This window comes from Coregonus lavaretus, assembly GCF_964263955.1.
Source record: "Coregonus lavaretus genome assembly, chromosome: 23".
NCBI classification, from domain to species: domain Eukaryota; kingdom Metazoa; phylum Chordata; class Actinopteri; order Salmoniformes; family Salmonidae; genus Coregonus; species Coregonus lavaretus.
In genome coordinates this window covers 14,534,781-14,555,958 of record NC_140010.1, presented here as the reverse complement: position 1 = coordinate 14,555,958, position 21,178 = coordinate 14,534,781, and the positions used below count along the sequence as shown (strand labels likewise).

Here is a 21,178-nt window from a genome sequence, read left to right as displayed (position 1 = left end):
AATAACACATACTGCCTGCATGCATTTTCCTAAATTTGATCCAATTATCTTTTTTCTGATCTCCTAAGAAACAAGTCATAAGATAACCTCCTAACTCCAACATGAAGTGAGGACGTGACTTGTGACTCATCAATAGAATAGAAGAAATAAACTAAAGTAATTAAACACTTGGTGAGATGAACAGATTGGTCTACCCTCTGGAGGTTTAACTGGAAATTATGCAATTAGTGCTAATTAATCTCCTATTAACACTCCTTAATTAGGAGTCAGGCATTTTGTTCCGGAGCATGTGGTAGGTTCAGTGAATAGTAGCAGACCTGGGTTCAATTAATATTTGAAATGTTTCAAATACTTTAGCCTGCCTGGAGTGCCAGGTGGGCAGGGTTAGCACAGGTCTTTTCTATTGGTTCCATTGGAACAGGCGAGCACAATCAAGCACAGCTAAAATATTAAAATGATTTCTTTCAAATAGCATTTGAACCTAGGTTTGGTTCAGTGAATAGTAGTAGTTTCCGTTTCATGTTGAGGAGAGAAATAAATTATTAATTGAACTGTTTTAGTGTTCATGCTACTTCATCTGTTTATTCTCCACTGTACATTCTGTTACAGTTATATCATCGGGTACATCAAGAACAATTACACGCTGATGATTTGATTTAATTACACTTTTATGAAACATGAACCAATCTGTTTAACGTTAGGTGATTTCTGCATAAATGTCTACACTATTATGAACACGTGAATGACTGATTGAATGCACAGCAAGATTACACAATACAGTATATGTTCAAGATGTATTGCCAGGTTCTTTACAAATGTTTTACTCCTAGTCCTACCATCAAACACTATTCCTTCTCTAGCGCATGTGCTCTTAACTAGATAATATTCATATAATTAATCAGAGAAGATTGTGAATAGGCCCTAAGCAGTTGCTTATTCCGCTTATAGCAGGGGCCGCTTCTGGCTCTTACATCGGGCAGTGCTCCACGCCACACCCTGATGGAGCTGTGGTTGAGCAGAGAGTGGACCACCCTCTCTGGCTTGTGCTCCGTCTTGTAGGACACCACCTTCAGAGGACCACAATCGAAATATGTTGTAAAACATTTGTGTTATCTTCAATTACAGTATTTTAAATGCAATCTATCCACGTGTGGCTGAATTATGTTTTTATATGTCATAAATAAAATGAAATAAAACACCTTGAAGACGTTGTGCATGGTGTTGACGCAGGCTCCGAGGGCCAGGAGAAGATCCACCACGTCTGGGTTGATGTTCTTACAGGCCATTTGGATCGGAGACGGTTTGTCCTAGTCCCCTGTTGTGGCGTCGGCGCCCGCCCCCAGCAGCAGCTCACACACCTGGAGGACAGGAAACACAAGGGACTTTTCACACTAATAAGCCGAACCAAGCAGAGCCAAACCAAGTTATACTGAGGGTTATTAACTCCAAATGATAAACAAACACAATAATGAATGAAGTAGATCACACACACCTTGGTGTAGTGTTCCAGATCGTCCTTCTCCTGTGGTTGTGAGCAGGCGGCGTTGAGCGGCATGAGACAATCTTCATATTGCATCTCCACAGCGGCGCTGTAGCGCAGGTACAGCTCTATGTGACCCAGGAGCCCGTTCCTTGCCGCCGTGTGTAATGGTGTGTCGTCCTCATCGAGGCTCTGCCCGTTGATCGCAGCGCCAAACTGGAGCAAGTGTTTTGCACACCTGTTGATCCAATTAGAGGGGGGCCAAAGGGAAATAGAATGTCCTGCAATTCTGGTTTCCTAATCCTCGCTTCATGTCCACATCCCAGTTCATCCCTAACCCTAGCCTCAATCACAATCACAACCCTAACTTCATCTCCACATCACGGTTCAACCCTAACCTTCCTATGGTGGAGTCTACTGCCAAGTCTCAGAGCAATAATATTGGTTGGTACTGTACTCACTCTAGGGGCTCAGGACTGGTGCACATGTGCAGGGGCACGGGCCAGTCTTCACTGACAGTGTTTGAGTTGGCGCCATGGGACAGCAGCAGCTTTACACACTGGGTCTGGCAGGCCTTGTGGAGGGCAGTGGTGACCCCGGGAGCCAGGTCTACGTTGGCCCCATGCTGAAGCAGGTTCCTCAGGCAGTCAACGAAGATCGGCCTGCTGTTATGTGGAGCAGGGTGGTCAGCTGCTGCTCATAGGTCAGAGACCACAGTCCGGCAGGGAAGCAACAGGGTCGTGTCTATTAGGGCATGCAACTGAAAATGTTTTAAAAACGTATTGTAATGGAAAAGGAAAACAAGCGTTTATTGGAAAAGTCCAGGGAGACCCTTTCTGTTTGTCTGTTTTATTCCTTTTGGTGACTAAATGAACATGACCCCTGTGAACAGGTCATTTCAAACAAAGGCATCAACCTACTCAGGGTTCTATAATGGTGCCTGAAGTTATTCCACTCCTGGATGTTCCTGGTTTAGTACACACTCTGGCTCGTCTATGATGCTAATAAGGGTCAGGTCATTTCCCACAAGTATCGTACTGAACTCCAAAGTATAGCCCGCAATTACACAGAACAATGTCAGTAGTTTTTTATAAAAACGTAATTTAAATGTAACGTCGGAGCTCCAGTACGCCCACACAACTCCATCGTAAATCGTGGAGTTGAGTTTAATCCGCTACCCCCACAAGCAGACAGTTACAGAACATAACCTCAGATGTCGGTTCCGACCGACATTTTCGCTTATAAATCGACCCGTGGATACCTTAGATCGAAATGGCTTGCATTGAGCGATAGCCCTGGTTGCCACTGACACAGTAGTATAGTTTTTTTTTAAACCTTTGGATGTTAAATCTGAAACGATTTGAAGCGGGGATGTCCCTCCTACCATTTCATTCGCTCTTCCGACTGTCCAACTCTTGACTGAACTCTACATCACAGCCGTGGACAAAGCTCATGCCTGCAATCGTTACATAGTAGCGCAGCAGGAGTGGTTTCATTAAGGTAGCACATTCAGAGATCGATTTATAGCCATTCATCTAAAATAATTCATAGATGTTAAACAATAAACACTTCTTTGTCATAGACGGACAATATTAATATGAGATGGAAGGAGAGTTCCTAACGAGTTCAGGAAGGCAAACTAGAGCTCTGCGAGACATTCACAGCCATGGAGTCAAACGTTTTGATCAAGAGACACCTTTAGAAAATATGCAAACGTTCTAACACTAAACATGCAAATATGTATTTCACAGTTATAAGGAAGGTGAAATCGTATAGTTTGTCATTTTATAATTTCAATATGCTATATTTAGAAAGCATAAGTCATTTCAAGCCTTATTCATACAGTTTTGTTGAATAGGAAATACATGATAAAATATTTCAGATTTTTATTATATTTGTACTGTGCACTTGAGCTTGTGTCCTCAAAAGTAACTACACCTCAGCAATTTATAAAAAATGTTACCAGAAAGGAGAGATTTGAACCTTTGAGTATGTAGCATTACTAGTTATTGTTTATGGCCCTCTCGTGATAAATAATTACTTTTGGGGATTAAGTAGATTACATTTTGGATTAGATTTAACTGGATAACCTGTAGCCTGGGCTGTGGCGATCACATCGTTGCAGTCTCTCAAGTTGTAAGAAGAGTAACAACCGACTTGTTAGTTTTGGGTTTTGTTTGTTGTTTCCATGTTCGAGTAATGGCGGTTTCTTTCTCCTGAGGTAAATGCTGTGCTGTTCTGAAGCCTGTTTGTCCACAGGATGCTATTTCAGGGAGGCACAACGGTAACGTTATGTCATATTTTGTATGGCCCAGAAAAGCCTGGCGCAGCAGCAAAATTACTTCTGTGTCACATGCAGTGGCGACCCGTCATTCAGGCTCTGCCGCACCGGTTTTGAGCCCCACCGGTTTTGCATGTTATTTTGGCACATATCAGTTTTCAACCAATGTAAAAAAATAAATAAATCATTGAGTTAATAATGCCGCATACAAACGTGGTTTCTTTTTTGCTTTCTTGAGTAAGGCAGATCCAAAATGCAGGTGTTTTAGCCTAGCTCAGTGCTTTCTGTGGTGGTGGGGCAGCCAGCAGAAAATAAGGAGCGTAGGGGTTGGTAATGTTCTCTAGTTGCGCCGTGATTGGCTCAGTGTCCTGTCACTCATGGGGACACTACATCACCGCAAAATGTAAGGGTAGAGCTCGAAAATTCAAGCCCCTTGGGTGCTGCCATAGAGTTACATTAGAAGTGCCCATCCAAGAAGGCTCAAGGTCATTGGCCACAGATAAAATGACATCAAATCACATATCTACAGTAGCTTTGATTGGACTGATCATGTCAACATCATACTTTCAAAATATTAACTAGCAAGCTAGCAGTCATCATGAATCAAGTCATCAATATACTGGCAAATCCTTTTCAATCCTTGTCATATGAAGAGAAATAATGAAGAGAAATTATAGATAAAACGTATCGGTGCTCATTGGCCATTGGACATAAACAATACACAACAAGTTGGAAATCGCAAATTCAACAATGAGTGGTTTGGAAGAAATCAGAGGCTAACTGCAAGCATTGCAAAGCAAATCACTAGCCTGCTAGTCAGTGGAGTGGGTGTGTGGTCCTAAGTCTGGGTTTAAAGGTCTCTTTTCCAAGCTTAAAAGGATAAACATTCAACATTGGCCATGCTGTCAATCCAGCATGACTTCTGCCTCGCTCAAAACAACTGGAAACTCGGAACTGAGAAATCTCAGACTTCAGTGAGTTCAAGACAACTGGGAACTCGGAAAGAAATAAGCTCAGACTGGGAAAATACGTTTTGAACAGTCATCCAACTCTGAATTGCAAGTTGGGAACTCGGGCCTCTTTCTAGAGCTCCGACCTGAAGATCACTGACGTATCATGATTCGAATTGTTTTTTTCAGAGTTCCCAGTTGTCTTGAAAGCATCATAAATCCAGACTTTGATGAAAGTTTGATGACAAAATTTGCCCATGAAGAACCGCCGCCCCACCTTCCTGTTCAAGTGAGCACAGCACAACGTGAGTCCAAACGTACTGTATGCTGCTGCATAAATTATATAATATGCCAGGGAGATTTATACTGTAACCAAGAAAGTAATACTAAGTGTATGTTGTGTAGTAAGCTGTTAGCGGTTGGTGGTGCACATGTAGCCTATAGCCTGTTTTAGAGAAATGTCATCATCGAATATTGTAAGAGCTTTCATTGTCTGCTTATGTGCCCCCTTTATTTATCCTACGGTTCTGACTTGGTGTACAGGGAGAACACTAAGAACGGCCCATGTTCTGAATTCTGTCGCTATACATTTCAAAAGTGCTGAACAAATAGTTCTATTGACTACGTCCGTCCTAGCGCACTCATTCATGTCTTAAATCGAAATTACAGATTGCCTCTTACCCGCTCGTCTTCCCCTTATGCCATAGTTTGTACATTTCAATTGACAGTAGAAACCACATTTGTTTAAGCAAGTCAGCCATATCAGCTATGTTTTTTTAAAAGGCAGTACATGAGACTGAATGAACTGTTTCGCTGCCAGACAAGGCTCCGCTGATAGCCAGGTGAAGCAGTGGTAAGGATTCACTGAAAAGAAAGCTCTGCTGTTGGGTCAGCTTTATGTAAGCCCTAACAGTTTGTGGGCACCGTTTGTCACCATTATAGTGCAATTAATGTATTGTTTAGTGTTATGTTGTGGCTTTGCTGGCATGCATCTAAAACATTTTTTGGGAGTTTGCCCCACCAAGATTGACATGCTAAAATCGCCACTGGTCACATGTAAACACGCTCACTCACTTTTATGTTACCAAACCCCCTGGACTGGACAATTGGACTGCTTACAGACAAGAACATGTTTTTGAATGACAACCTAGCCATAAGAGAATAACATTAGACAGGTGTTTGAATGGAAAACCTAACACAACTAATAAATTGGCTTCCTGCTGGAACGTTTCTGAACCAAGTGGTGGACTGCATCTACACTGAACAAAAATATAAATGTAATAATTTGAAAGATTTTACTGAGTTACAGTTCATGTAAGGAAATCAGTCAATAGAAATACATTCCTTAGGCCCTAATCTATGGATTTCACATGACTGAGCAGGGGCACAGCCATGGGTGGGCCTGGGAAGGCATAGGCCTACATTTTACATTTACATTTTAGTCATTTAGCAGACGCTCTTATCCAGAGCGACTTACAGTTTTAGTGAGTGCATACATTATTTAATTTTTTTTCATACCCCCCGTGGGAATCGAACCCACAACCCTGGCGTTGCAAACGCCATGCTCTACCAACTGAGCTACATCCCTGCCGGCCATTCCCTCCCCTACCCTGGACGACGCTGGGCCAATTGTGCGCCGCCCCATGGGTCTCCCAGTCGCGGCCGGCTACGACAGAGCCTGGATTCGAACCAGGATCTCTAGTGGCACAGCTAGCACTGCGATGCAGTGCCTTAGACCACTGTGCCACTCGGGAGCCAGGACCAGCCAATCAGAATGAGTTTTTCCTCACAAAAGGGCTTTATTACAGACATAAATACTCCTCAGCACCCATTTGCTCACTAACAGAGATGTAAACACATTTGTGCACCAAATCTGAGAGAAATAAGCTTTTTGTGCATATCTTTTATTTAAACTCATGAAACATGGGGCCAACACTTTACATGTTGCGTTTATATTTTTGTTCAGTATATAAATAATGCCTATAAATTGTAATTTGATACTGCCATGGTTAGTTGCATTTGATCATGGGCTTATAATCAATACAAGAAGGCCAAGGGCTACATCCATGGCTTATGGGCTTTTGGTATTGGTGCAATGTTCAGACTACAATGTAATTACCTAAAACTTATTGAACAAATGCACTCCATTCTAAAATTTGTAATTAATTCACACACAAAAGGGTTTTGTATTCATTGTGATAGAGACAAAGAAAACCCCTCAACAATCACTGTCTCAAGTCTAGAGCATGGAGACCAATTATCATGATGCCAGTTCCATTACTGCTGATTACAGATGTCAATCTCTGCAATTACCTCAGACATTCGTCATTATAATGACATATAAGTAACATGTCACTCTATGTGACATAACTTATATTAGCTTTGGTGCGTTAACGATAAGGTTCAATGTAATTATTTTTGCCATATTTGAATAAGACCATGTTGCTTACCTTCTCCCCTGGCCAGCCCGTGCATGTCCCCTCCCTGGGGCTCGATGATCAGATTTAACGTGACGTCCCTGAGGAAGAAGTGTTGCACAGCGTCCCCATCCCCAGAGTAGAGAGCATTCAGCTGGGGGTCTAACGTAGGTGCAGGATCTTGTAGGTGCAGGACCTACCCTGTCCCTGGCCTCTTTTTTTCAGCATGTAACAGTTGAGTTGGTGGCTGGCCAGCTGCTTCTTGTACTTGTGTCACTCCAGCATATCCTCATCCAACTGGAGGGAACGCAAGGCCGTGGGGGTGAAGATGAAACTGCCTCCTCCCGACATGTTGAATGAATGAATGACTGGCTTGCTTCTCGCTCAGGATAGGACTGTGGTGTGTAGGAAACTGAGTAAGGGTCGTTTCTCAGGTCTGGTAGACTGTCTCGTTTTGGTGTTTGTCTCTCTCTGTCACCACTCTTTCTGCTTCCCTCTCCCTTTACGTTATGGTCTCGTGCCTACTTTCTGCCTCCCAGCTGTTCAGTGGAGTTGTTTTGATATCTTATAAGAGAGCCTCCCTGCAGCATGAGCAGAAGGGCTATTTTTACCACCCCCCTCACATGGCTACTTTGCCTCCCCTGGTAACCTTCAGCGAAAGTGTCAACCATGTCGCCACTGCTATTCTGTGTCATAAGAAGAAACTGTTTGAATCAGCGTGTTATTGGAAACATCTACGATTTGAGCCACAATATCATATATGATTTTAGAGATAATAAAATCACGTGTATTTTCATTGGCTAGTATTCCTGCTGCAGGGGAAAGCCCCCATGTGTTTTGACCCAGTGGCTGGGCTTACACCACATACTACAATAACAGATAGGGTGAATATAACTCACATGGTAAAGTACCTTCCTTCTTCTCCATGGGACTCAATGGATGGTGAACTCATCCCCATAGCAACCAGCAGGTCTTCTAGTTCACTGTAGTGAATCCACTGCGCTGCAAACACAAAACCTTACTCCTGTGCGATACTGTATCTAACAGTTTATTCTAATGACATAAGTAATGTCACAGCAAGTGACATGCAACAGACATATAATATGTCAGCTTTGGTGACATAACGGTTAAATGGCACTATTTTGACATGTACTATATGACTAATAAGCTCATATTGAAATATTGACTCTTCTGGTTTGTATTTTATCAGGAATACAGTGGCATTTTTCCTATTTTGTTGCCTCACAACCTGGAATTAAAATGGATTTTTTGGGGGTTTGTATAATTTGATTTACACAACATGCCTACCACTTTGAAGATGCACATTTTTTTTTTCTTGTGAAACAAACAAGAAATAAGACAAAAAAACAGAAAACTTGAGCGTGCATAACTATTCACCCCCCCCAAAGTCAATACTTTGTAGAGCCACCATTTGCAGCAATTACAGCTGCAAGTCTCTTGGGGTATGTCTCTATAAGCTTGGCACATCTAGCCACTGGGATTTCTCCCCATTCTTCAAGGCAAAACTGCTCCAGCTCCTTCAAGTTGGATGGGTTCCGCTGGTGTACAGCAATCTTTAAGTCATACCACAGATTCTCAATTGGATTGAGGTCTGGGCTTTGACTAGGCCATTCCAAGACATTTAAATGTTTCCCCTTAAACCACTTGTGTTGCTTTAGCACTATGCTTAGGGTCATTGTCCTGCTGGAAGGTGAACCTCCGTGCCAGTCTCAAATCTCTGGAAGACTGAAACAGGTTCCCTCAAGAATTTTCCTGTATTTGGCGCCATCCATCATTCCTTCAATTTTGACCAGTTTCCCAGTCCCTGCCGATGAAAAACATCGGCAGGTTTTTCTGTGGTGCCATATTCTTTCCATTTTTTAATAATGGATTTAAAATGGTGCTCCGTGGGATGTTCAAAGTTTCTGATATTTTTTTGTAACCCAACCCTGATCTGTACTTCTCCACAACATTGTCCCTGACCTGTTTGGAGAGCTCTTTGGTCTTCATGGTGTCGCTTGCTTGGTGGTGCCACTTGCTTAGTGGTGTTGCAGACTCTGGGGCCTTTCAGAACAGGTGTATATATACACACACTGAGATCATGTGACACTTAAATAAAGTCCACCTGTGTGCAATCTAACTAATTATGTGACTTCTGAAGGTAATTGGTTGCACCAGATCTTATTTAGGGGCTTCATAGCAAAGGGGGTGAATACATATGCACGCACCACTTTTCCGTTATTTATTTTTTAGCATTTTTTGAAACAAGTTATTTTTTTCCATTTCACTTCACCAATTTGGACTACTTTGTGTATGTCCATTACATGAAATCCAAATAAAAAAATCAATTTAAATTACAGGTTGTAATGCAACAAAATATGAAAAACACCAAGGGGGATGAATATTTTTGCAAGGCACTGTATATCCATCCATTCACCCCAAAGCAAAATGACAAGATAAAACCACTAACTCTATAGTGGCATAGTTGCATGGTGCATGGTTTGTAAACATTTGTATTTGTAGCCATGAACACTCTGTATCCACATGGCTTCTACATTTAAAGAACATTAGGTTGAACAAGTGGCTTGGACACCACTGGTTCACTCAACCCCACGGGTAGTCGTGTTATGATGGTGGAGGGACAGCACACAATTAAGCCTCTTAAAGTCTACCCAGTGAGTAGTACTGAGTATCTGCCACACATTTCATTTGAAGGATGAATACACTGTGCTTGCCCATCAACACGTAGAGCTACTTACTGTACCTTGAGGTTTTTAATTCTAAAGATGGGTTTATATGAGTGGCAGGGGTGTCTTTGTGGAGTGAAATCTAACGATAATTTAACTACCACAGGAATTTTTGAATTATACACTGCTCAAAAAAATAAAAGGGAACACTTAAACAACACAATGTAACTCCAAGTCAATCACACTTCTGTGAAATCAAACTGTCCACTTAGGAAGCAACACTGATTGACAATAAATTTCACATGCTGTTGTGCAAATGGAATAGACAACAGGTGGAAAATATAGGCAATTAGCAAGACACCCCCAATAAAGGACTGGTTTTGCAGGTGGTGACCACAGACCACTTCTCAGTTCCTATGCTTCCTGGCTGATGTTTTGGTCACTTTTGAATGCTGGCGGTTCTTTCACTCTAGTGGTAGCATGAGACGGAGTCTACAACCTACACAAGTGGCTCAGGTAGTGCAGCTCATCCAGGATGGCACATCATTGCGAGCTGTGGCAAGAAGGTTTGCTGTGTCTGTCAGCGTAGTGTCCAGAGCATGGAGGCGCTACCAGGAGACAGGCCAGTACATCAGGAGACGTGGAGGAGGCCGTAGGAGGCCGTAGGAGGGCAACAACCCAGCAGCAGGACTGCTACCTCCGCCTTTGTGCAAGGAGGAGCAGGAGGAGCACTGCCAAAGCCCTGCAGAATGACCTCCAGCAGGCCACAAATGTGCACGTGTCTGCTCAAACGGTCAGAAACAGACTCCATGAGGGTGGTATGAGGGCCCGACGTCCACAGGTGGGGGTTGTGCTTACAGCCCAACACCGTGCAGGACGTTTGGCATTTGCCAGAGAACACCAAGATTGGCAAATTCGCCACTGGCGCCCTGTGCTCTTCACAGATGAAAGCAGGTTCACACTGAGCACGTGACAGAGTCTGGAGACGCCGTGGAGAACTTCTGCTGCCTGCAACATCCTCCAGCATGACCGGTTCGGCAGTGGGTCAGTCATGGTGTGGGGTGGCATTTCTTTGGGGGGCCGCACAGCCCTCCATGTGCTCGCCAGAGGTAGCATGACTGCCATTAGGTACTGAGATGAGATCCTTAGACCCCTTGTGAGACCATATGCTGGTGCGGTTGGCCCTGGGTTCCTCCTAATGCAAGACAATGCTAGACCTCATGTGGCTGGAGTGTGTCAGCAGTTCCTGCAAGAGAAAGGCATTGATGCTATGGACTGGCCCGCCCGTTCCCCAGACCTGAATGCAATTGAGCACATCTGGGACATCATGTCTCGCTCCATCCACCAACGCCACGTTGCACCACAGACTGTCCAGGAGTTGGCGGATGCTTTAGTCCAGGTCTGGGAGGAGATCCCTCAGGAGACCATCCGCCACCTCATCAGGAGCATGCCCAGGCGTTGTGGGGAGGTCATACAGGCACGTGGAGGCCACACACACTACTGAGCCTCATTTTGACTTGTTTTAAGGACATTACATCAAAGTTGGATAAGCCTGTAGTGTGGTTTTCCACTTTAATTTTGAGGGTGACTCCAAATCCAGACCTCCAAGGGTTGATAAATTTGATTTCCATTGATAATTTTTGTGTGATTTTGTTGTCAGCACATTCAACTATGTAAAGAAAAAAGTATTTAATAAGATTATTTCATTCATTCAGATCTAGGATGTGTCATTTTAGTGTTCCCTTAATTTTTTTGAGCAGTGTATTTAATTAGCATTGAATTGTTGTAGCAGCCTGGGGTGTGACTGATCCAGTCAGTCTGTTTACAGTATTGTCTGTCTATAGCTTATAGTGGTTTGTTAGGTTCTCTACAATAGCTGCCTGCTTGTGTGTTCTTAGAGAGAAAAATAGATTTATACTAATCTGAATTGCACTAGTACTTGTGGAAGAACTCATGATGGTATTTTGGAGTGCCTTTCCTTCTCATTCTATTTTCTATCAGAAAACATTGACTCACATTCACAATGTATACCTTAACGACTATTCTGGTATATGGAAATCAATGCCATTTGTTTCATGTTACAGTTTGGGGGTAATAGATGGCACATTAAACTGAAGGCGTCTAAGAGTTTTGACTTTGCAAACACACATTACTAGAGAGAGACTGGGAATATTGTTTTCTGCTGCTGGAGTGGAGTACATCCTTTTAAATGATACCCATAATGAGTTTATAATATGCATCTGGGCTACCTCCTCTCTACTTTGATGTCTTCCAAATGGCCCGGGTGTCATCAGAAAAACATGTAGGCACTTTCCCGCCTCATTGACTCCCAAATGTATTTTAAATATCATTCCTGGTAACGCAATTATTTAAAAACGCTGAACTAAACACTTACTAATGGGGAAAAAGACAGTGACTTCGATAAATTCATTTCTCAAATGGTGGGCATTCTTTTTTTCTCAATTGTTTTACTGAAGCGGGGGACGACAGAAACACATCTCCGTGGTAACCCCCCTGCCCTTATAGCCCCCCCTGTGGACATTCTAAATATTTTTACTTCCTCACTCTTTCTATCAGCAGCTGTCTGTATCTGTATGGGGCTTCTGCATTGCGGTCAACATCCTCAAAACGACAGTTAGCGACTGGACATATTGAAAACAGCTAATGACCTAATGTGTCTGTGGCTCGCTTAATTTATGCAATTAGTTCCCTCTGATTACCAGGCTCTTAATGCTGTTTTGAGTACTACTAACTATGGATACATGCTATTACACAGTGGAGGGAATTAAACTAGCTATAGCCCTCCCTGACTCCCGACAGTACGTTCATGAGAACCTAATGGAAAGTACACAGTAGTTACAGAAATATTATACTGAACAAAAATATAAAACGCAACATGTAAAGTGTTGGTCCCATGAGCTGAAATAAAAGATCCCAGACATTTTCCATACACAGAAAAAGCTTATTTCTCTCCAATTTTGTTTACATCACTGTTAGTGAGCATTTCCATCCACCTGACAGCTGTGGCATATCAATAAACTGATTAAACAGCATGATCATTACACTGGTGCACCTTGTGCTGGGGACAATAAAAGGCCACTCTAAAATGTGCAGTTTTGTCACACAACACAATGCCACAGATGTCTCAAATTGAGGGAGTGTGCAATTGGTGTACTGACTGCAGGAATGTCCACCAGAGCTGTTGCCAGAGAATTGAATGTTAATTTCTCTACCATAAGCCGCCTCAAACGTTGTTTTAGAGAATTTTGCAGTACGTCCAACCGGCCTCACAACCGCAGACCATGTGTAACCACACCAGCCCAGGACCTCCACATCTGGCTTCTTCACCTGCGGGATGGTCTGAGACCAGCCACCTGGACAGCTGATGAAACTGAGGAGTATTTCTGTCTGTAATAAAGCCCTTAGTAATGAAAGTGGAACAAAATACATTAACACTGTGAATGGAAAATAAGTCATGGTTGGTTACTATGTAGTTAAAATTAAGGTGTTACTAGTGGTATATATTTTTTGTAGGAGCATCATAAAACATTTACAAAATAAATATGAGTGTAAAATGTAAAGCAAAGGAACCCTTGAACCATAGAATTATGGAATGCAGTTCAATCATGGAACTGCTCTTCCCTATAGCAATCCATAAACCAACTTGCCCACTACTTGATATCCAACTTCTTCCCAAAATAATTACTTATACAGCCTTCTGTAAAAAGCATGTATCCAAACCATTTTAGAGTGACTAAAATTGACATTTTTATCTTGTAACAGGCCACAGCCCACCAGATAACAGCAGAAACACTGCTGATTTATGACAATGGATAAAAAGTCCAAAGAATGCACAAATTATAGAAAATTAAGGGTGTTTATTGGGTACGGAGTTAGGGTTAGTATTGTGTCGTTTTAAGGTGTACATGAACAACTGCACAGTTTAGAGTGGCCTTTTATTGTCCCCAGCACACTGTGCACCTGTGTAATGATCATGCTCTTCTTGATATGCCACACCTGTCAGGTGGATGGATTATCTTGGCAAAGAGAAATGCTCACTAACAGGGACGGAAACAAATGTGCACAAAATGTGAGAGAAATAAATTTGTGCGTATGGAACATTTCTGGGATCTTTTATTTCAGCTTATGAAACTTGGAACCAACACTTTACATGTTGCGTTTATATTTTTGCTCAGTATAGATATGATTAGCATTCCTGAAACATTATTTTGTTGAAATATTATCTGAGAAATTAAGCAAATTGATTGCATCAAAATTATAATAATATAATAGTCCATTTTAATTTATAGGATTCAGATAATATTCAATAAATATATTACCCAACATCCGATTTGGACCAAACTTCTTCCTACCAATGATTAAAACATTAGGAATCTTTTTGTTGTTGTTGTAAAAAGCCACCCACGGACCCCCACACCCCATGCCAATCCCAACCTAACAACCACGTATCAGTGCTCTGTTTGACAAATAGTATGAAGCTGTGGCTTGGAGTATTGCTTCTCCATACTACAGTGGCATTACCTGGATTTCTGCATAAATTGGTCATAAAATTTGATAGTTTAAGCAGACTGTGTTTGTCTAATAAACAAACAATTATATGTTTATGTCTTTATTGAACACACAGTGTAAACATTCACAGTGCAGGGTGGAAAAAGTAACTGGTTGACCCTCCTTAGGCAGCAATAACCTCAACCAAACGTTTTCTGTAGTTGAGGATCAGACCTGCACAACGGTCAGGAGGGATTTTGGACCATTCCTCTTTACAAAACTGTTTCAGTTCAGCAATATTCTTGGGATGTCTGGTGTGAACCGCTCGAGGTCATGCCATAGCATCTGAATCGGGTTGAGGTCAGGACTCTGACTGGGCCACTGCAGAAGGTGTATTTTCTTCTGTTGAAGCCATTCTGTTGTTGATTTACTTCAGTGTTTTGGGTCGTTGTCCTGTTGCATCACCAAACTTCTGTTGAGCTTCAATTGGCGGACATATAGCCTTACATTCTCCTGCAAAATGTCTTGATAAACTTGGGAATTCATTTTTCTGTCAATGATAGCAAGCTGTCCAGGCCCTGAAGCAGCCCCAAACCATGATGCTCCCTCCACCATACTTTACATTTGGGATGAGGTTTTGATGTTGGTGTGCTGTGTCTTTTTTTTATATCCACACAGTGTTGTGTGTTCCTTCCAAACAACTAAACTTTAGTTTCATCTGTCCACAGAATATTTTGCCAGTAGCGCTGTGGAACATCCAGGTGCCCTTTTGCGAACTTCAGACGTGCAGTAATGTTTTTTTTGGACAGCAGTGGCTTCTTCCGTGGTGTCCTCCCATGAACACCATTCTTGTTTAGTGTTTTACATATTGAAGACTTGTCATATTTGCAGGACGGCCACTCCTAGGAAGAGTAGCAACAGCACTGAACTTTCTCCATTTATAGACAATTTGTCTTACCGTGGACTGATGAACGTCAAAGCTTTTAGAGATACTTTTGTAACCCTTTCCAGCTTTATGCAAGTCAACAATTCTTAATCTTAGCTCTTCTGAGATCTCTTCTGTTCGAGGCATGGTTCACGTCAGGCAATGCTTTTGGTGAGTTTTTAATTTTTTTTAATAGGGCAGGGCAGCTCTAACCAACATCTCCAATCTCATCTCATTGACTGGACTCCAGGTTAGCTGACTCCTGACTCCAGTTAGCTTTTGGATAAGTCATTAGCCCAGGGGTTCACATACTTTTTCCAACCTACACTGTGAATGTTTAAATGATGTATTCAATATAGACAATAAAAATACAATAATTTGTGTGTTATTGGTTTAAGCACACTGTGTTTGTCTATTGTTGTAACAGATGAAGATCAGATCAAATTTTATGACCAATTTATGCAGAAATCCAGGTAATTCCAAAGGGTTCACATACTTTTTCTTGCCACTGTATGGAATGTATTCCCTGTGAATCTGGTGATCCCCCCCCCCCCCCAATAAAGTAGTGTGTACCAGATTGACGACTAGATGCCACTGTTGCTGCTACACATACATTTTGCTGGTCTCATGTTTTTTAAAATAGATCACAACATTTCCTTTACAAATTTGGGTAGAAAACCAATAGATTTGGCTCATTACTAAAATAAATTGTGTGGTCATCCTCACAATTCAAGCCAGTATTCCATGAAAGCTATTCCGTTTGTCCTTCTCTTAGCAACCTAATGCTTCAACCAAACAAGTGGCCACTCTCTGAGAGGGCTATCCCTCTGGTGCAAATTGCATATGAAGACTTTTCCTACAAGCCCAAATCGGCTAGGGACTAAAATGTTGTGACAACCCTAGGGCGGCGCACAATTGGCCCAGCATCGTCCGGGTTTGGCCGGGGTAGGTAGTCATTGTAAATAAGAATTTGTTCTTAACGGACTTGCCTAGTTAAATAGTGACATTTACCATTAAACCCAAACCAATACCACTGCAATTGCTTTACAGTGTCTGTTTGGGACTTTTACCATTAGAGACCATAACATTGAAACTATTAGAACTGCTGTAGCCTGATGGTTTGCTTGTTCACCCGGAATGGTCTAACTAATCCAGACCTTTTTTTAAACCACAAAAATGGTCCGTTTCCTGGACACAGATTAAGCGTAAAAGGACAAACTGAATTGCTTTCATGGAGGACTGGCTTGAATTGTGAGGATGACCACACAATTTATTTGAATCATGAGCCAAATCTATTGGTTTTCCACCCAAGGTTGCAAAGGGAATGTTGTGATCTATTTAATAAACAGAGACCAGCAAAATGGTTAAAAGAGTGTGGCGGTATAGCAGGAACAGTGGGCAAAACCTGGTACTTTCGCACTACATTATGGTAAATAATGCAAGCGACTTCAATTACGTAATTTCTCTGAACAGGAAAAAAACTAAACATCACAAGATTCACAAGGAATACATTACATAGTATGGAAAAGCAATCCTCCATGCCACAGCTTCATACTACTTGTCAAATATAGAGAATTGATACTGTATACTGGTTGTTGGCATTGGGGGGGGGGGGGGGGGGGGTCTGTCGGTGGCTTTAAAAATAAGTTTGGTCCAAATCGGATTTTGGGTACTCTACTTATTGAATATTATCTGAATCCTATAAATTAAAATGGCCAATTTGGGTGCAATCAATTAGCTTAATTTCTCTGAGAAAAAATACAGTTTCAACAAAATAATGTTTCAGGAATGCTAATCTTGCCTGTTTCTAACTACAGAAACAATTTTAGAACAATCTGAGATGGTGGGTGTCATGGCTTGCTGAAATGACATGGAACAACTCATTGTGAACCTGTGGCTTGTGATGGTGCGGTCAGAACACTCATCTAAAGACCTATTTAGTCATAAGTGGTGACCATGGAAACAGGGCGGGAGACGAGGGGCTAATCGGGCCCTTTAACAGGTTATTATAGTGGAGTTAGACATTCCTATTCCTATATCCAATTACCATTAACCTGGCACTTCTCATGTGCACTTTCACTTACTTATAGAATTCCTATTGTACCATTGTAGCCTATAATGCATTTGGATCACTATATGCCTCCCTCTGTGTAAGCTCGTCTTTGAGGGGCCATTATGGGCCACAAATGCCTGGTGATGGCAACAAAGGCAGGAATATGACTCATACCCAAATTTGATGTCCATCAAAGTCCTTAAAGAGCCTACACCGAGAAATGCCGGATTCCAGTCCAACCAACCTCGGTCCCCTTCTCATCACTTTGATGCTAGAAATGTTAGGGGGAACAAAACATGAATTTGAATTGTTGGTTGATGGAAGCTCTGTACCATTCTGTGAAGGCATGATTACTTTCACCCCCCTCTAAACCCACTACCTAGCCTAGGCCCTATAATGTATTGTGTGTCGTTACCGATTCCAATTGTCTCCCCCTATAACGACCTAATCGCCATGCACGCAAATAGCCCCCTGCTTCATTATGACAATTGAGGGGTTCATATTTCAACCTAATAGTCCCTCTATAACTTTTACCATATATCACAACCTCATTTCATTGGGAGTGCAGTTAGTATGCCAAGTGGAACATTTTCTAATGATGCAGCTCTCTCTTGCACCAAAACAAGGCAGGCGAGCCCGGTGCTTCTGCATCAGTCACTAATGTATCCATCCATAATGTTTATAACACTCCCTAAAGGAGACAGCAATGGCTACAAAGACCGAGGCTGGAGTTGGGATCTTATGGGGTTAGGGGGGGGTGTTATACCCAGGCAGTCGCACAAATAGCCATAATGATAATCATTTACAAAAACACTACTGCCATGCTAGCTATTAATGATGGCATCAGATCACAGCCGTGGTCCATAGATGTGTCATTAGCAACATATCAGGAAGAAACATCTGAAATGGATACCATGAGAGTGACAGAGGGGAGGAGGAACTGTCTGGTATACAAGCACAATAACATTGAATACTGCTTGACTTTCTGGGCTGTTGATAAGGGTAATAGCTATAATTATAGGGGTTATTTATATATGGCAGGATGTAAACATTATCCTAATTGTAAAGACCTCCATTTCATTTTCTCCTAATTAGACTGCATTCGTGTTAATATGCAGTAATCAAAGACTATTCAGTGAATTCACATTTATGATTATAGGCTAGATTTGTATTATTTAATTTGAAAATGTAAGCATGAGGCTGTATCACTTGCATTCCCTTTGGACGGTTTTCCACTTTCAACATCAGCAGCTCAGAAAAGGCCTACTTGGGCTGCATTTAGACAGGTAAACCAATTCTGATCTTTTTATTCACTAATTGGTCTTTTGACCAATAATTCAGATGCCTGTGTAAAACGCAGCTATTTAGATGGCTTATAATGACATGCCTAATCTATCGATTCTTTCATTTCCTCCCAGACATGTCTGATAGGTGGAGGGAGATAACATTGTTTAAGATGCTTTGATATGACTAATTGGATAGAAAACAGTAAATACGATTTGAGCCAATTGAATCACTGCATTCTGAAATTTTAGGTAAAGGGCTGATATTGTATAGAACCCTCAAACACAACTCTAGACCTTGAAGCCATTAAATTGCCCTCTATATTGGGGCAAAAAGGACTGGGATAGCACACTGTTTTTAGCCTCACAGCACTGGTCCTCTAGATCAGATTTTCCAAACTCAGTCCTGGGGCCCCCACGGGTGAATGTTTGTTTTTGCCTTAGCACTTCTCATCCGATTCAAATAATTAAAGCTTGATGAGTTGGTTATTTGATAGCTTCAGCAAAACCTTTCCATAACAGCCACCTTTATATTAGATTGCCATATAGCCCATAAATCAGATATGTGCAGTGATGTAAATTGAGCTACCTGCATGGGGTCTGGGTAGAGGTTGCCAATGTTGTGATGAGGGTATTTGATGTGTATGTTAATATGACTAAAGCAATGGTCCATCTAGTGGTAAAAAATGAAAATTGCAGAAGCTTTTAATCTAATCTTGGGGACAAAAAAAACAACAATATCAATTTAGTGCATTTATTTACCAAAATAATGAGTCAACTTAAACTTAGTGGTGCATCCATTGCCTTAATTGGGTTTCTGCGGCCTTTGACGCACTCATTTTCTACTTTGAACTGGTGTATTTGGTGACAGCTTTGGTGCCCTCGGACACGGCGTGCTTAGCCAGCTCTCCGGGTAGCAAGAGTCGGACTGCGGTCTGTACCTCTCGGCTGGTGATGGTTGAGCGTTTGTTGTACTGGGTCAGACGAGATGCTTCAGTTGCAATGCGCTCAAACACATCGTTGACAAAGGAATTCATGATGCTCATTGCTCTGCTGGAGATGCCCGTGTCAGGATGGACCTAGAGACAAAGAACACATGTCATCAAGTCGAAGAGAAGTACAGTAGTAGTAGTTAGTGCCTTTAATTCTTTAAAGTCTACACTGTTGGGGGGGGGGGGGGGGGGGTTCTAAACAGACATACATATTGTCTTGTTAAGGTCATACCATGGATCATTTAGATATTGGAATTTTAGGACCCCTTAGGTATCCCAAAAAATTGATTTTAAATTAGATAAAATACTGAATTTGGCCTTTACTACTACAGAAACACATTCAATAACACAACAAAAAAAACTACTAAAATAAGGTTGAAGTGTCTGTCCTATATCTATGAGATATAAGAAAACACTTTGTTTAAACACATATTTAACCCCTTATTTGTTGGCAAAAACCTCCATTAATTTGTATGGGTTAACTTTAGAGCAAAACGGTGGACACCTTCATGAGTCTCCCCTTTCTATAGGGTGTTCATATTAGTTTGTGGCCCAAAGGTTCAGATGTTTTCGTGAAAAGACAGATTTTCGGGATGTCTCCTGGTCTGACAAACAGCTCTGTAGCTCTGCCACTTTCCACCACAGATGCGGAAGAGCGACATAAAAGGATGCGGTGGATTGAGACGCAGCCCATGCAAAAAACAGATCTCTACTTTAAACTGACGGATTTTGATGGCGATTTTCTTATGTTAGATTGAGGCACCGCTGCCTCAATAGACTAGGCGGTTAAAATATAATCTTGATAGGATAGATATGCAAAATAACCTCGTCTCCAGCCTAATTGCGCATGGGCGAAACTAAGGTCTTTAAAACAAGAGAAGGCAAAAAAAACATCCACATGAAAGCACATTTTCCGACACTTACCTGCTTCAAAACTTTATAGATATACACTGCATAAGTTTCTCTCCTCTTGGCTTTTCTTTTAGTCTTCTTCTCCCCGACTGCCTTTCCCTTCTTCTTGGTTACATCGTTACTCATTTCAAAAACTGTGAGATACAACAACAGTAGGTGATAAGTCACGAATTAAACATTAAATTGGCCTGATAAGGTGCACGTTTGTTTATGCATAAGACCTACCTTTAGACACAGTGCAACCGTGATTGTATGTATAATGCTGACGGCACTGTTGTGGGCTATTCACCAGTAATTCCCATCTCATCAAGCTGCCACAACCTGTTTTTAAGTGGCCATTAATTAATGGACAGCTCACGTGGTGTCCGTGCAGGTGCAGTATATTGAAAAATCAGCCTGTCATTCATGCACAATCCACTGGGGGTCGCGCGTGCACCAGCTTTGTACGCATCAATAAGCATTGCATCAATAACAGTGATCATCACCTCAAGTGATTCAGATTTTGGAGTAGAAGTTAATTCATTTTCTTGTAGAATGGCAACAGTGGTCACACTTACCTTAGCAATTTACACAGTGCCTAATGGTCCTTGACTGTGTGTATAATTTGTTATGAAAATGTAACTTTCATCCTTGCAAATTGGCTGAATATTTTTGTTATCATTTGAAAGACTCCTGTATTCTGTATTTTC

The 21,178-nt window shown here is 41.7% G+C and overlaps 1 protein-coding gene and 1 pseudogene across 2 annotated transcripts; both read right to left on the bottom strand.

The window, feature by feature from the left end:
* Positions 1 to 655: 655 nt before the first annotated feature.
* On the bottom strand, positions 656 to 7,479 carry LOC311099020 (ankyrin repeat and SOCS box protein 10-like; annotated as a pseudogene). The gene is made up of 5 exons (XR_014615695.1): positions 7,162 to 7,479; positions 1,942 to 2,199; positions 1,493 to 1,718; positions 1,200 to 1,358; positions 656 to 1,067 (listed from the first exon to the last, which is right to left on the bottom strand). The product of XR_014615695.1 is annotated as an ankyrin repeat and SOCS box protein 10-like (transcript).
* An 11,939-nt stretch (positions 7,480 to 19,418) lies between these two features.
* LOC311150856 (late histone H2B.L4-like) lies at positions 19,419 to 20,804 on the bottom strand. Its single transcript, XM_084188412.1, has 3 exons — positions 20,715 to 20,804; positions 20,502 to 20,623; positions 19,419 to 19,664 (listed from the first exon to the last, which is right to left on the bottom strand). Exons 1-3 carry the CDS (start codon positions 20,794 to 20,796, stop codon positions 19,428 to 19,430), a joined length of 441 nt encoding a protein of 146 aa, XP_084044538.1. The 5' UTR covers positions 20,797 to 20,804; the 3' UTR covers positions 19,419 to 19,427.
* Positions 20,805 to 21,178: the final 374 nt, after the last annotated feature.